Consider the following 15,401-nt stretch of genomic DNA (forward strand, 5'->3'; position numbering starts at 1 on the left):
TGAGTCCAAATTTGAGATCTTTGGTTCCAACCACCGTGTCTTTGTGCGATGCAAAAGGTGAACGGATGAACTCTACATGCCTGGTTCCCACCGTGAAGCATGGAGGAGGAGGTGTGATGGTGTGGGGGTGCTTTGCTGGTGATACTGTTGGGGATTTATTCAAAATTGAAGGCATACTGAACCAGCCTGGCTACCACAGCATCTTGCAGCGGCATGCTATTCCATCCGGTTTGCGTTTAGTTGGACCATCATTTATTTTTCAACAGGACAATGACCCCAAACACACCTCCAGGCTGTGTAAGGGCTATTTGACCAAGAAGGAGAGTGATGGGGGGCTACGCCAGATGACCTGGCCTCCACAGTCACCAGACCTGAACCCAATCGAGATGGTTTGGGGTGAGCTGGACCGTAGAGTGAAGGCAAAAGGGCCAACAAGTGCTAAGCATCTCTGGGAACTCCTTCAAGATTGTTGGAAGACCATTTCCGGTGACTACCTCTTGAAGCTCATCAAGAGAATGCCAAGAGTGTGCAAAGCAGTCATCAAAGCAAAAGGTGGCTACTTTGAAGAACCTAGAATATAAGACATATTTTCAGCTGTTTCACACTTTTTTTGTTAAGTATATAATTCCACATGTGTTAATTCATAGTTTTGATGCCTTCAGTGTGAATGTACAATTTTCATAGTCATGAAAATACAGAAAAATCTTTAAATGAGGTGTGTCCAAACTTTTGGTCTGTACTGTATGTGTGTGTATGTATGTATGTATGTATACATACATACATACATACATACATACATACATACATACATACATACAGTGGTGGCCAAAAGTATTGGCACCCCTGCAATTCTGTCAGATAATACTCAGTTTCTTCCTGAAAATGATTGCAATCACAAATTCTTTGGTATTATTATCTTCATTTAATTTGTCTTCAATGAAAAAACACAAAAGAATTGTCCTAAAGCCAAATTGGATAGAATTCCACACCAAACCTAAAAAAGTGGGTGGACAAAAGTATTGGCACTGTTTGAAAAATCATGTGATGCTTCTCAAATTCGTGTAATTAACAGCACCTGTAACTTACCTGTGGCACCTAACAGGTGTTGGCAATAACTAAATCACATTTGCAGCCAGTTAACATCGATTAAAGTTGACTCAACCTCTGTCCTGTGTCCTTGTGTGTACCACATTGAGCATGGAGAAAAGAAAGAAGACCAAAGAACTGTCTGAGGACTTGAGAAACCAAATTGTGAGGAAGCATGAGCAATCTCAAGGCTACAAGTCCATCTCCAAAGACCTGAATGTTCCTGTGTCTTCCGTGCGCAGTGTCATCAAGAAGTTTAAAGCCCATGGCACTGTGGCTAACCTCCCTAGATGTGGACGGAAAAGAAAAATTGACGAGAGATTTCAACGCATGATTGTGCGGATGGTGGATAAAGAACCTCGACTAATATCCAAACAAGTTCAAGCTGCCCTGCAGTCCGAGGGTACAACAGTGTCAACCCGTACTATCCGTCGGCGTCTGAATGAAAAGGGACTGTATGGTAGGATACCCAGGAAGACCCCACTTCTTACCCCGAGACATAAAAAAGCCAGGCTGGAGTTTGCCAAAAGTTACCTGAGAAAACCTAAAACTTTTTGGAAGAATGTTCTCTGGTCAGATGAGACAAAAGTAGAGTTTTTTGGGAAAAAGCATCAACATAGAGTGTACAGGGAAAAAAAAGAGGCATTCAAAGAAAAGAACACGGTCCCTACAGTCAAACATGGCGGAGGTTCCCTGATGTTTTGGGGTTGCTTTGCTGCCTCTGGCACTGGACTGCTTGACCGTGTGCATGGCATTATGAAGTCTGAAGACTACCAACAAATTTTGCAGCATAATGTAGGGCCCAGTGTGAGAAAGCTGGGTCTCCCTCAGAGGTCATGGGTCTTCCAGCAGGACAATGACCCAAAACACACTTCCAAAAGCACTATAAAATGGTTTGAGAGAAAGCACTGGAGACTTCTAAGGTGGCCAGCAATGAGTCCAGACCTGAATCCCATAGAACAGGGTTCCCCAACTCCAGTCCTCAAGGCCCACCAACAGGTCATGTTTTCAGGATTTCCTTAGTATTGCACAGGTGATGGAATTATTGCCTGTGCAGGTGATGGAATTATTGCCTGTGCAATACTAAGGAAATCCTGAAAACATGACCTGTTGGTGGGCCTTGAGGACTGGAGTTGGGGAACCCTGCCATAGAACACCTGTGGAGAGATCTCAAAATGGCAGTTTGGAGAAGGCACCCTTCAAATATCAGGGACCTGGAGCAGTTTGTCAAAGAAGAATGGTCTGCAATTCCAGCAGAGCATTGTAAGAAACTCATTGATGGTTACTGGAAGCGGTTGATCGCAGTTATTTTGGCTAAAGGTTGTGCAACCAAGTATTAGGCTGAGGGTGCCAATACTTTTGTCTGGCCCATTTTTGGAGTTTTGTGTGAAATGATCAAGGATTTGATTTTTGCTTCATTCTCTTTTGTGTTTTTTCATTGAAGACAAATTACATGAAGATAATAATACCAAAGAATTTGTGATTGCAATCATTTTCAGGAAGAAACTGAGTATTATCTGACAGAAATGCAGGGGTGCCAATACTTTTGGCCACCACTGTGTGTATATCTATCTATATATATATCTATATATCTATATATATATATATATATATATATATATATATAATATACACACACACATTTTATATAGGCCTCGCTTTTATTTTTAATCTTTATAATTATTTCACTTTCTATTGTTAATGAAATTCCACGTTCTGTTTTTCACAGATGCCGGTGTAAGGTTTAGTTCCCATTTAGGCTTTTGCATACCAATATTTTCCATTTGCCGGTGCAGAATGGCATTTCATTAATGCGCACATATGCTGATTTTATCCTTCATTAGCTTTTTAATCTGCAGCTATTTAAATTTCACTTTAATATGTGAAGTAATATCTTTTTGCGTGATCAGCATAACTTTACATTTTATTTTTTAATTCTGAAAATGCTGCAGTGATCTTCAAAGGGGAATATTGGACACTGCTTTGCTGTTTTTCAAGCTTTGCTTGCTGCTTTCCTCACTTCTGACTTTGAACTAGCTGACACCAGGAGTACAAACTAAATTGTAGGAAATGCATTTATAATGCATTAATGCTACATTTTATCTCTTCTGTTCAGCTGCGTTGGCTGTGAGAGCACGCTTGTATAGCTGTTTATTAAAGAGGACCTTTCACTGGATTTTTTATTTAAACAGTGTTCCTCCTCCACTTGCTGCTTCTTTGCTGGTTTTAGAACAGTTTTTTTTTCTTTTTCTTACATGCCCCTCCTTTCCAAAGTTATATCCCCTAAAGAACAAAGGTGCAAATTTTCCCTTCAAATAGCTGGGCGTGTCCTACAGAATGTCTCTGTGGGCGTGGCCTTGTTTTAATTGGCCAGTATCAGGGGAGAAAAACAGAAACGCCCACAAATAAGTTCTGTGGTCTCCGCCCAGTTGATCGAAGGGAAAGTTTGCAGTTTTATTTTCAGGGGGTATAACTGCAACAGAGGGACACAGCAAAAAATGGAAAATGGCTCCAGAATTAGTGGCACCGCAGCAATTGAAGGAGGTACTTAGTTTAAATTGAAGAAAAGTGACACCAATAAGGATAGGGCGGATCAATTATTATGAAATAAAATATAAAATTATAATAAAAGTAGTATCCAGTGATATAAGTCTATACATGGAACATTTCTGTAGTGCTAGCATTTTGTACAGATCTAGCCCAAGAATATATACATAACCTTGCAAAAGTCAAAAGCCAACGTTGTGTTCTTTAAAGGGGATTTTCTGTTCTCTATAATTTTCTAGATCAGTATGGGACACATCTCTAGGATCCTTAATGACTACCAGAACGGAGGGCTTGAGTCTTACTTTCTCCACTGGTTCTCTCTTGGCTTCAGGACAGTGCCCGGTAGGAGGGGAATGGAGCCGCAGGTTTCGCATGGATCCTTCCCCTCTGGCCTAAGTGTACGGCACCGCCTGCCTGTGCATTGACTAATTTCCCCTGCAGCTTCTTGGGCACTGCCAGTGTATAGGCAGGTACTGCATTCGACATTGGCAATACATGTATTTTCAACTTTTTTCCTGAAATATCACTTTAAAGAGGCCCATCATGTCTCGTGTATCTTTTTAGTTATCCATAAAATACTAATTCTATATCATTGTGCCGTTCCTCTGTTATTCCTAATTTAGAAATTCATGAAACTGACAACTGGGTTTTACCGTTTCTTTTGTCAAAGGGGTGTGTCTCTACATAATCTTACAGCAATAGTAGAAAACCCTCTCACCCCCTTCTAAAACACTGTGATCATCGGCACGGAGGGAAGCCATTCCTGCAAACCTTGGCACTGTGTAAATTCAGTAGGAAAGTCCTCCAGCTGTACGTCCAGGTAAAAAATATAACTTTTTTTCCAAAACGATTAAAAGGTATATTAACATCTCCAAATACATCCAACAATGTTATGCGATCCTACGCGTTTCAGACTGTAAACCAGTAGATCGATCACTAAGAGCTGGTTTACAGTTTGAAACGCGTAGGATCGCATAACATTGTTGGATGTATTTGGAGATGTTAATATACTTTTTAATCGTTTTGGAAAAAAAGTAATATTTTTTACCTGGACATACAGCTGGAGGATTTTTCTATTGAATAATCTTAGCGTCGGTTTTGATTTGGACAGAATCAAGGTAAAGGGGTAGTCCCATCTCAAAGATCCTATCCCAATATGTAGTAGGTGTAATAATATTAATGTTAGCAAATGCCTCTAATTAAAAATGTAGTATAGTTCTCCTGATTAGCTATGTCACTTACCACATGTGCAGGACATCGCAGTAGCTTATGGTTACAACCACTAGCAAATAACTTTCATTATATTAGTGGTCGTAACCGTGGATACCTAAGCTACTGCAATGCCCTGCACATGGGGTAAGCGACATAAGTTATCAGGAGAACTATACTACATTTCTAATTGTAGGTATTTGCTAATATTATTACACCTACTACATATTGGGATAGGATCTTGGCGATGGGAATACTCCTTTTAAGGACACCTTATCTCACTTTTAACACCCATTTATTCATACATTTCTAGGAGGAACAGGACAATGAGATCTTAGCCATGAAATAACAGACTTTCTATCAGAAGTTTTGACTGAGACATGTCAGCTTGGTGACGGGTCCTCTTTAGTATAGCTTCCATGTCCTGCTTGTGTTTTGCTTTCTTTGTGCTTTTTACACTCCTGTTGATCCAGTTTGTTTGCCTGAAGCGTTGTGTTACCGGACAGATTTTGGTGCTTGTTTTGTGCAGTCGTCATCAGAGGACCCGGCCTGACTCTCCCAACAATACCGCTGCTGTTTCTGCCAGCCAGACCTTTTTTTTTTTCCAATTCAGGTTGTTATTTGAGCGCTGACCTGATTCAGTCCCAGGACCAAGGTCATGTTTTATTCAGCGCAAGAAAATGGAAAATCTGGCAAGCACCAGGATCCTTGTGATGAAACGGTTTCTTTTTATTTAGCTCACCGTGCAACAATAGAAAGAGACGGAGCCGCCGAGAGAATACAAGGGAACCTCAATCCATTATTCATCGCTTTCTAAAGCTTTAATTATACAGAGGGTTATCATGTGCTGCCATTTTTGTTCTGGGGGTTTAAAAGGAGGTCGACCTTGAATTTTTAATTTGGCGAAACGTTTGCTACTCGCAGTCCTACTGGGTCTATAGAATATTAGCTATTGAATCCATTCTACACGCGGGTGGCGAGTATTTTTATTGGTACATTTTAAATTTTTCCTCCATTTTTTTAAGACACTGTGTCTCCGAATTCACATATACAGTGTCTTCGATAAAATGGCACCGGAGATCGCGGTATGCTCATGTGCTGAATCCAGCGCCATTTTATCAATGTCCCACAACAGTGATGGCGAACCTTTAAGAGACCGAGTGCTCAAACTGCAACCCAAAACCCACTTATGTATTGTAAAATGCCAACATGGCAATATAACCCGAATACTGATGTTTTAGTTTAGAAAAAACAACTCCTACAGAGAGCAGGCGGGGGCAGCAGGGAGCATCAGAGGCAACAAAGTGCTGCCACAGACAGGAGCAGGGGTACCAGACTGAAGATATAAAGGCATATGCTCCCCCATCCTGGTATATGCTCCCCCCATCCTGGTATATGCTCCTCCTCCATCCTGGTATATGCTCCTCCTCCATCCTGGTGATATGCTCCCCCCCCCCCCTCCATCCTGGTAATATGCTTCCTCCCCCCCATACTGGCGCTTGTCTTTGGCCCCCCTCTCCCATCCTGGCACATGCTCCCCCATCCTGGCATATGGCCTCTCATCTTTGTATGTGCACCCCCCAACCTGATGTATGGTCCCCCCCCCCATCCTGGTATATATATCTCCCACCCTTGTATATGTCACCCATCCTGGTACCTGCTCCCCCATCCTGCCTGCTCTGCTTTATTCAATACATAGAAAAAAAACAAACAAGAAACGCTCCTGCTCACCTTTCCCCCGCGCCCCTGCAACGCATCATCGTCTTCTGAAGCCGGCAGCTGCCATGTGCACGCCAACGTCAGCCGCTGGCCTCTGATTGGTAGCATGTATTGTGGTGCACGGACCTGGCAAGATCATACGCTGCAATACACTTCACCCGGATGTGCATCCGTGAACGCACATCCAGCTGAAGTAGGGGCTGGCGGCGTTGGCGTGCGCATTACTGCACCATTTTATTGACCCTTCAATGAAATGGCGCCATATACCGGTAAGCACACGGGCTGACTCCTTCGACAAGAAGGACACATCCACCATTATATGTAAGATATAGAATTATGCAAGTAGTCATAGAATCGCTGATCCCTCAGTTGTTTCAGTCCGTTACATCTGTTGCTCCAAAAATTCATCACATGTATCCTGCACCGCTCTCCCGTGTGCGCTCCACAAGCCCATGCACCCCGGGTAGTTTCACAAAGGAAAACTTTCCCGCTGCATTATAGCTGCCGCTCAGCTGTTGGGGGTGACAACAAGTTTATGAAATGTTTCCAGTGGCAATCTGCAGAATTGTGAATACAGCTCTGGAGTATAATGCTGGCTGAAACTCCTGACCAGTACAAGGTAATTATTACATTATATTTACCTCAGTGGCCGCAATTCATCATTTCATCATTTCCTTTGCGCCTTTTTTTTTTTTTTGAGCAAATTATTCTATTTGCGCTTTTTTTTAAATTCTATTTTATACTTTCATTCCTGTTTTATTTTCTTTTTTGCTTTGTCAGCGGAGTTTAGCTATTCCAAATGTTTTCACCTGATTTCTTTTATGTGCAACTCTTTTAAAAAGTCACAACATTTGACTCCTCTTCGCTCCGGTTTCCACCTGGTGTGTTTTTGTGTGCCAGTTTTTTTGCAAAAATTTTGCGACATGTGTGACTTTTTAGTGACAAAATTTGCGTTCCTTGCTTTTTCCATATTGAAGCTTAGCAGGATGCTAGTTTGTTAGCGAAGATATCACCGTATGCATGAGCCCATGGACTTCGAATCTAGACTTCCATAGCCGGTTTTTAAATTTTTGTATATAAAACCATTAAAAAAACAAACTCTGCTGTGTATATCTGTTCCTCCAATGGCGAACAGTTTCTTTAAAACTAGATCTCCTGACGTATGGGCACGAATTGTTTAATGTCATTCAGTGATTGCAAGCAGAGAACTTGAAACACAAGATACTCCTTTTACTTAGCCAAAAACCCCTCTGGGATGTAATCAGACTGTGCTTTTTGACTCCTGTTTTGATGCAGATTCTGCTCTGAAATCCACTGTCAATGCATGTGTTAGAGGTGACAGACAGTTGCCCTGCAGTTGGTTGCAGGAGAGCTCCACGTTTGGGATTACAGACATCTTCTTAGAGGCTCGCTGTCTCTAGGACTCAGACGCTACCTCCCTCTGGCTAATTAACTCCCTGGCCTGAGTATATAAATACCTGGTGTGTCTGAGAGGGAGGTGTCTGTGATACTCATTACTACTTGTGAGGCTTTAGCAGGAGCAGTACGTCGTCCTCTCTGGAGCTTGAGGCCATGTGCGCATTTGTCTGGAGTTGTCGAAAGCTAAGCAGTTCCCCCCTGTTTGTCTACCCTTGTTGTCTATAGAGTTTAATGGCGATTGACTAGTGCTCATCTCCTCCCGTCCCTAGCCTTAGCCATACGCCAGGGAGAGTCAGGACGAGGCACGCGTGCGGCGATTGGTGAAGAGCCAATATAGGGACAGTAGTTAAGACAGGGTGACACTAGACCAGACTAGGAGGTGTCCACTTCCCTCTTTCCCATTTGTGTTGTCTTTCCCACACCTGGCGTGACATCCACATCATAAACCACTTTTAAATTCGTTTGCAACAAGCTTCTAGTTCATCTTTTGGTGCACTCTACATTTTTGCATTGAAATGATCTTACAACACTGCACCAAAATCTATGTCTCTCTTTCTGAAGCATTTTTAAGTTGCAGATTTTTCAATCGCAAAAACCACAGCAAAAAAAAAGAAGGAAAAATAAGCCTAGATTACAGGTGCATCGTGCTATTCTGCATTGGTTAGGCTCAGCGAGTATTAAATCCCCGGATACGAGAGCCGTGACACAGGCTGGGAAACCATTCTGACTTTCCTGTCTGACATTGGAGTCTGCCCTCTACTGAAAATACCATCACTTTCCAGTTTATTGAATGCTGACGAGATCCAGACTATAGGCAGCAGGAGGAGCAGTGACCCCTACAGGCCACAATGATCTTCACACTGTCCCTGCTGTGAAGATGAAGATGGTGGGCAGACTCAGATTTCCACATAACTTGGCAATTTAGAGAGAACTGCTCAAATCTCCCATTTTCTGTATAACCTTCTTGATAAGTGCTGTGAACTAACGACTTCTCGTTGACCACCTGTTTTTCAGGAGTTGCTGGGTGTGTTTCGCTACAGATGAAGATGACAGAACAGCGGAGTGGGTCAGACCGTGCCGATGCCGAGGGTCTACAAAGTGGGTACATCAGTCATGTCTCCAGCGCTGGGTAGATGAGAAACAGAGAGGAAACAGCACTGCCAGAGTCGCCTGCCCTCAGTGTAATGCCGAATACTTGATAGAGTTCCCAAACCTCGGTAAGTAGCAATAATTCAGATTATGGCCAAATTTTTTACTCCTATTTTTCAATAGGTTCCTGCCCTTACTTAGTGCTGTGTGACTAAAGGTGCATTTACATGACCGTTTTTAAGGGTTCTTGTTAGAGTCGCAATGTCGTCTCAACCGGGGTCTCAAACACATATATAGGGCTGTTATCTATTCAGGAGACCCACCGTTGGGCTGATCATTGCAGATATTACTTGAAATACAGTTATCAATGCATCCTTTTGAAAGGCTTCGACAAAACTCATCACACAGGGAGAGACTAGGATGCAGTACTATCTGTGTAGACTGGGAGGCAGTGCTAGCTTATACTCTTCATAAATGGGGGAGAGGGGACTTGAAGGAAGTATTTTTAATTTACAGGGAGAGACTGGGAGGCGATACTATGTATTCATTTACAAGGAGAGTCTAGGAGGCAATACTATCTGTATTCATATGTATAGGTAGAGGCTAGGAGGCAATACTATCTATGTGTGCACCATTAGCAATGAAAGATTAGGATGTCGTACTGTTTATGTAATCATATACAGGAGGGGTTTGGGGGCAGTACTAGCTATATATTTATCATTAACAAGGAAAGACTAGGATGTAGTACTGTTTATGTATTCATCATATACAGGGAGGGGCTTGGAGGCAGTACTATCAAATGCATTAATCATTTATAGGGGTAGACATAGAGGCAGTACTAACTGTATTCATTATTTCCAGGAAGAGACTAGGAGGCAGTACTATCTATGCATTCATCATTTACAGAGATTGCACATGGCTGTGAATGGTGGGTGTGAGAACACTGTAGGCCTCCACAAAGTGAGACTTTAATGAAGGTGGTTGGAGAGGCACCAAACTCTGGGCCAGGGCTGTGCGTTATTGGCCACAGTGGCCCTAACGTGAAGATAACGAGGCAGATGGATCGCTCTGCAGCTGATGAGAAGACGTAGAAGCTGTAGACGGCTGCTACTTTCTTAGATCAATTATTGATAGCAAGGAACGTGGAGTTAGGAAATAAAATACAGACAAGAACTTGGTAAAACCGAGGATGAAAGGGCTAGAAAAGCTCTTCAGATGGGACGAGGCGTCTATAAAAATGAAGATCACGGTTGTCCGGTCTGTGGCATTTGCTGTGCGTGTAAAATCTAGGTAATAAGTAGTGATGCTGCTGAATTCTGAGGCTTGTGAAGACGACCAGCAAACAGAAGTCACCAACATGTGAATGAGCGTCCTGGGGGAACACTGTTAACTCTGTGCTGTCACCTTCCTCTCGCACTTTGCAGCAAATCTTTAGCGCCATATTTATCAATTGTTACACCTTACAGATAAATTTGGAGTAAATTAGGGCAGCACAGCTTCTTAAGCATGCTGGTACTCTTTTCAATGTTAGACAAGAGTCTGAGATCAAAGTGTGAAATGTTGATATTGAAGTTTGCTCAAGTTTCGACTTTTTATGCAAGAAGAGTTGCAACACAAATGTAACTGTTCCACGCTTTTTCTTTTTTTTTTTAGGCCTGCCGCAAGTAAGCGACTTTTTATGAAATGCATAGTTATGAATTGGACTCATAAATGTCATACTTCACTAAAAAAGGTTATTTACACAGACTTTTATGATTTATTTTTTAAATTTTGACATGGATTCAAAAAAAAAAATGGTGTAGGCATTTACAACAAGAAAAAGTTGCAAAATTATAAGTGCTAACGCAATGAGTATGTCCCCAGGTATTCCTTCCTTTTGGATGCTTGTGAGGCTGCTGGTGATCAGGGTTTTCTCATGTCAGACCTTTTGTCATAGTCACTAAATATACTATCAAACAAATCGGTTGGATCCTCGACCATCCTGGGAACAAGTGTCCAGTCCCTATTTTTTTTTTTTTTAAAATGAGCATTTTGAAGTGGATCTGCACCAATGTCTAAATCAAAAACTGCTTCCAAATACACTTTATCTATTCTTCTTGTTTATTTCAATTGACATTCTAGTTTGCTGCTCATATGAGGAGTTTTTGGAGCATTTTTTTTTTTGCTACAAGGTTTTGGAAAGACTCGCTGCAGAATAAAAATGAGGATTTCTCATGGAATCCACTCCAAACTTTACACTGTCAAGTTGAAGGGCTGAAAGAAACAGTTATGGATAGTTGTAAAAAACCTGTTCAATACCTAATTTTTGGAGAAGTCAATGCCTACAAAAAGAAAGAAAAAGCCACATTTCCAGAAGTGGATTCCTCTTGAAAACCATGATTTATCTGCTTGCTAAAATCTGTGTGCATATATCCTTAGCGATACAGAAACAGTCAAGTGAGCAGCAGTTTCCATGTTACCTATATATTATTTGTATTATTTTTTTTATTTAAACATGCCTTATTGAGCAAACCTATTTCCAGTAAGGGGTAACCATGCATTTACATATACTTTACATTTTATTGCCTAATTAATCCCACTGGTTATCAAACGGCCCATAGACAGTACTGCCTGCACGCATCCCACCAGGAGTGTCTGTACTAGTAATTCCTGCCTACATGCACTCACCAGGGGTGCTTGTACTAGTAATTCCTGCCTACATTCACTCACCAGGAGTGCTTGGGCTAGTAATTCCTGCCTGCATTCACTCACCAGGAGTGCTTGGGCTAGTAATTCCTGCCTGCATTCACTCACCAGGAGTGCTTGGGCTAGTAATTCCTGCCTGCATGCACTCACCAGGAGTGCTTCTACTAGTAATTCCTTCCTGAATGCACTCACCAGGAGTGCTTGGGCTAGTAATTCCTGCCTACATTCACTCACCAGGAGTACTTGGGCTAATAATTCCTGCCTGCATTCACTCACCAGGAGTGCTTGGGCCAGTAATTCCTGCCTGCATGCACTCACCAGGAGTGCTTCTACTAGTAATTCCTTCCTGCATGCACTCACCAGGAGTGCTTGGGCTAGTAATTCCTGCCTACATTCACTCACCAGGAGTGCTTGGGCTAGTAATTCCTGCCTGCATGCACTCACCAGGAGTGCTTGGGCTAGTAATTCCTGCCTGCATGCACTCACCAGGAGTGCTTGGGCTACTAATTCCTGCCTGCATGCACTCACCAGGAGTGCTTGGGCTAGTAATTCCTGCCTGCATGCACTCACCAGGAGTGCTTGGGCCAGTAATTCCTGCCTGCATGCACTCACCAGGAGTGCTTCTACTAGTAATTCCTTCCTGCATGCACTCACCAGGAGTGCTTGGGCTAGTAATTCCTGCCTACATTCACTCACCAGGAGTGCTTGGGCTAGTAATTCCTGCCTGCATGCACTCACCAGGAGTGCTTGGGCTACTAATTCCTGCCTGCATGCACTCACCAGGAGTGCTTGGGCTACTAATTCCTGCCTGCATGCACTCACCAGGAGTGCTTGGGCTAGTAATTCCTGCCTGCATGCACTCACCAGGAGTGCTTGGGCTAGTAATTCCTGCCTGCATTCACTCACCAGGAGTGCTTGGGCTAGTAATTCCTGCCTGCATGCACTCACCAGGAGTGCTTGGGCTAGTAATTCCTGCCTGCATTCACTCACCAGGAGTGCTTGGGCTAGTAATTCCTTCCTGCATGCACTCGCCAGGAGTACTTGGGCTAGTAATTCCTGCCTGCATGCACTCACCAGGAGTGCTTCTACTAGTAATTCCTTCCTGCATGCACTCACCAGGAGTGCTTGGGCTAGTAATTCCTGCCTACATTCACTCACCAGGAGTGCTTGGGCTAGTAATTCCTGCCTGCATGCACTCACCAGGAGTGCTTGGGCTAGTAATTCCTGCCTGCATGCACTCACCAGGAGTGCTTGGGCTACTAATTCCTGCCTGCATGCACTCACCAGGAGTGCTTGGGCTAGTAATTCCTTCCTGCATGCACTCACCAGGAGTGCTTGAGCTAGTAATTCCTGCCTACATTCACTCACCAGGAGTGCTTCTACTAGTAATTCCTGCCTGCATGCACTCACCAGGAGCGCTTACACTATAGCAGTTCCTGTGGTGACCTTTTCGATTGGTGGAGGATGCAGAAATAATAATAAACCCTGCACTTGATATTGAAAAAGGGATAAAAATAAACTTATTTGAGATTTCAAGTCATTGTGTATCAGCATCCAGCCGTGCGTTTTTTCTTCGCTCAGGCACTTTGTGTAGTTTGGGTCAGGTCCACAGGGAAGGTCCTAGACAATAGAGGAGCCCGAGCTGCATTATACTCACTGGCTGATAAGCTGGTTCTCTACACCTCAGCACAGCTCTCCGGGGCGTCTCTGGAGGAATCAAGCTATTTAAAATGTGACGGCATATTTAAATCTCTCCCGGTACCACCATCACACAGAGAGAGAGATCCTCTACTGTTCTTACAAAGTAAAAAATAAATTCTTGGATTATAAATCTCAACACACAGGGTTTTGTAATATTTATTTTCTTTTCTCTTTCAGGTCCAGTTGTATATATGTTGGACCTAGCAGACAGACTGATATCCAAAGCCTGTCCATTTGCTGCTGCTGGAATAATGGTGGGTTCGATCTACTGGACTGCCGTCACCTATGGTGCAGTGACGGTCATGCAGGCAAGTGGGATTATTACTGTCTAAGTCAACCTCCACATCAATAAATAAAATCCGTCATTGCTTTTTGGGTCCCTGTATCGAGCAGCTTGTATCTTTAGGAATTTGTTATAAGCTGTGTTCACATTAGCGGCATGGCTTCTGTTTTTGTAAAGGCAATACATTTTGTTTCTTGACCTGAATTCTATCTAACTTTATGGCTAACTAACCAGAAAAAAAGGAAGGAGTTGACTTGTTACCAGAAAGCCATATACAATAGTAATTTTGTGTGGACAAAGCCACACTTATGAAACCAAAAGTGCTATCAGTGGAAACATCACCAAAGGAGTCACTTACAAGCTTTACAATCTTTGAAGAGGTATAAGAAGAATGTCACCCTAAAACTAGACTGGTAAAGGCAGTAAAAAGGGCACAACAGGTAGTGGTGGAAGGATTAGTAGACTGTCTAGGTAAGGACTGCTTGGCGCATGTTAAAAGAATGCGAGAGATAATTGGACATTTGAACAAGCACACTGGTCAGGAAAGTGAGAGCAGTAATTAGGAGAACTGCTCTGGAAGCTACTGATGGTGGAGGCTGGGGGGAGCAGGTGATTTTTCAGCACTGAAAATGGCTAAAATGAAAGGTGAGGGAGGTGAGCGCTACTCTGTAGAAATCAAATGACTGGAGAGAGCTGACTGGGATGTTGGGAGTTAAACTCCTGTTTTGTAATGCATCTATTGAGCATACTCGGCCAGGCTTTGGTGACCAAGTTCCTTGGAAACAAGCTGTACACTATGTAAGATAAAAGCTCTCACAGCAGGAGAATGAAACCAGATAGAAATAGCAAATCAAAGGCAAAGTTGCTTATTTTCATGCTGTCTAAGTTATGTAATTTAATAACATGAAAAAACCCTTTTAACAGACCCTAGGATCAAATGCACAGAAAACACACTCAGTACAGGCAGCCAGTGACCCTATATTCATACAGTAAAATCATGAAACCTTGGAACTTCGAAGGAAGCCGCTATGTTTGATTAACAAAATGTATGCTGCCTCATATTCTACATTAAATTCTCTTTCCGATGATATACTATTTTATGGTATTATAACCGGTAAAAAAATTGGAGTTTTGAGCCATCAAACTTCAAAAGTGCACTTTTTTTCAAAAGGTTTCCACAATTTTGGCCACTAGTGTATATACTACCAATAAAATGATCAAAAGATGTCTTGCTCGATAACGGGTGTACTTTCGTCTGATGGCTATTCACCCAGAATTGGGTCTCTAAATTATTAATGCACTGTATAGATCTGCCGACATCTGAGAGTACGAGATCTTCTGATTACTATGCTTTTCTTTTATATCTCTTCTCCTGGGTTGTATTTTTTTTATTCTTCTTTTCAATAGTAGTAGTTTGATGTGACACCAGAAGGATACCGCTGGCCGGCCCTCATCTGTATTTGCCACCAGGGTGCATTTCTAACATAAGATGCATTTTAATTACCAGCTTCTAGATGTCCTGGAAAATGCATGGTTATCGCTAGCAGATGTATTCCCTGTATATCCCCATAGTATTAGCTACAGATGTCTGCTCTCTAGGGGTATAATCATAGGCGTGCAGACTTGTAGACAGCTGCGTGAGCCATGGAGTACAGTCAGACAA

The 15,401-nt window shown here is 42.6% G+C and overlaps 1 protein-coding gene across 2 annotated transcripts in view; it reads left to right on the forward strand.

Annotated features, from left to right (window-relative positions):
• Positions 1–15,401, forward strand: part of MARCHF5 (membrane associated ring-CH-type finger 5) — a 52,058-nt gene that overhangs the window by 26,393 nt on the left and 10,264 nt on the right. For both annotated transcript variants that reach the window (XM_073685237.1, XM_073685239.1), the window contains 2 exons: positions 8,995–9,197; positions 13,633–13,763. In XM_073685237.1, the coding sequence (XP_073541338.1) occupies positions 8,995–9,197; positions 13,633–13,763 (334 nt within the window). The remainder of the gene's footprint in view (positions 1–8,994; positions 9,198–13,632; positions 13,764–15,401) is intronic.

The sequence above is a fragment of the Phyllobates terribilis genome, unplaced genomic scaffold (assembly GCF_046119375.1).
Source record: "Phyllobates terribilis strain yellow unplaced genomic scaffold, ASM4611937v1 Scaffold_5__5_contigs__length_657084704, whole genome shotgun sequence".
Taxonomy (NCBI): domain Eukaryota; kingdom Metazoa; phylum Chordata; class Amphibia; order Anura; family Dendrobatidae; genus Phyllobates; species Phyllobates terribilis.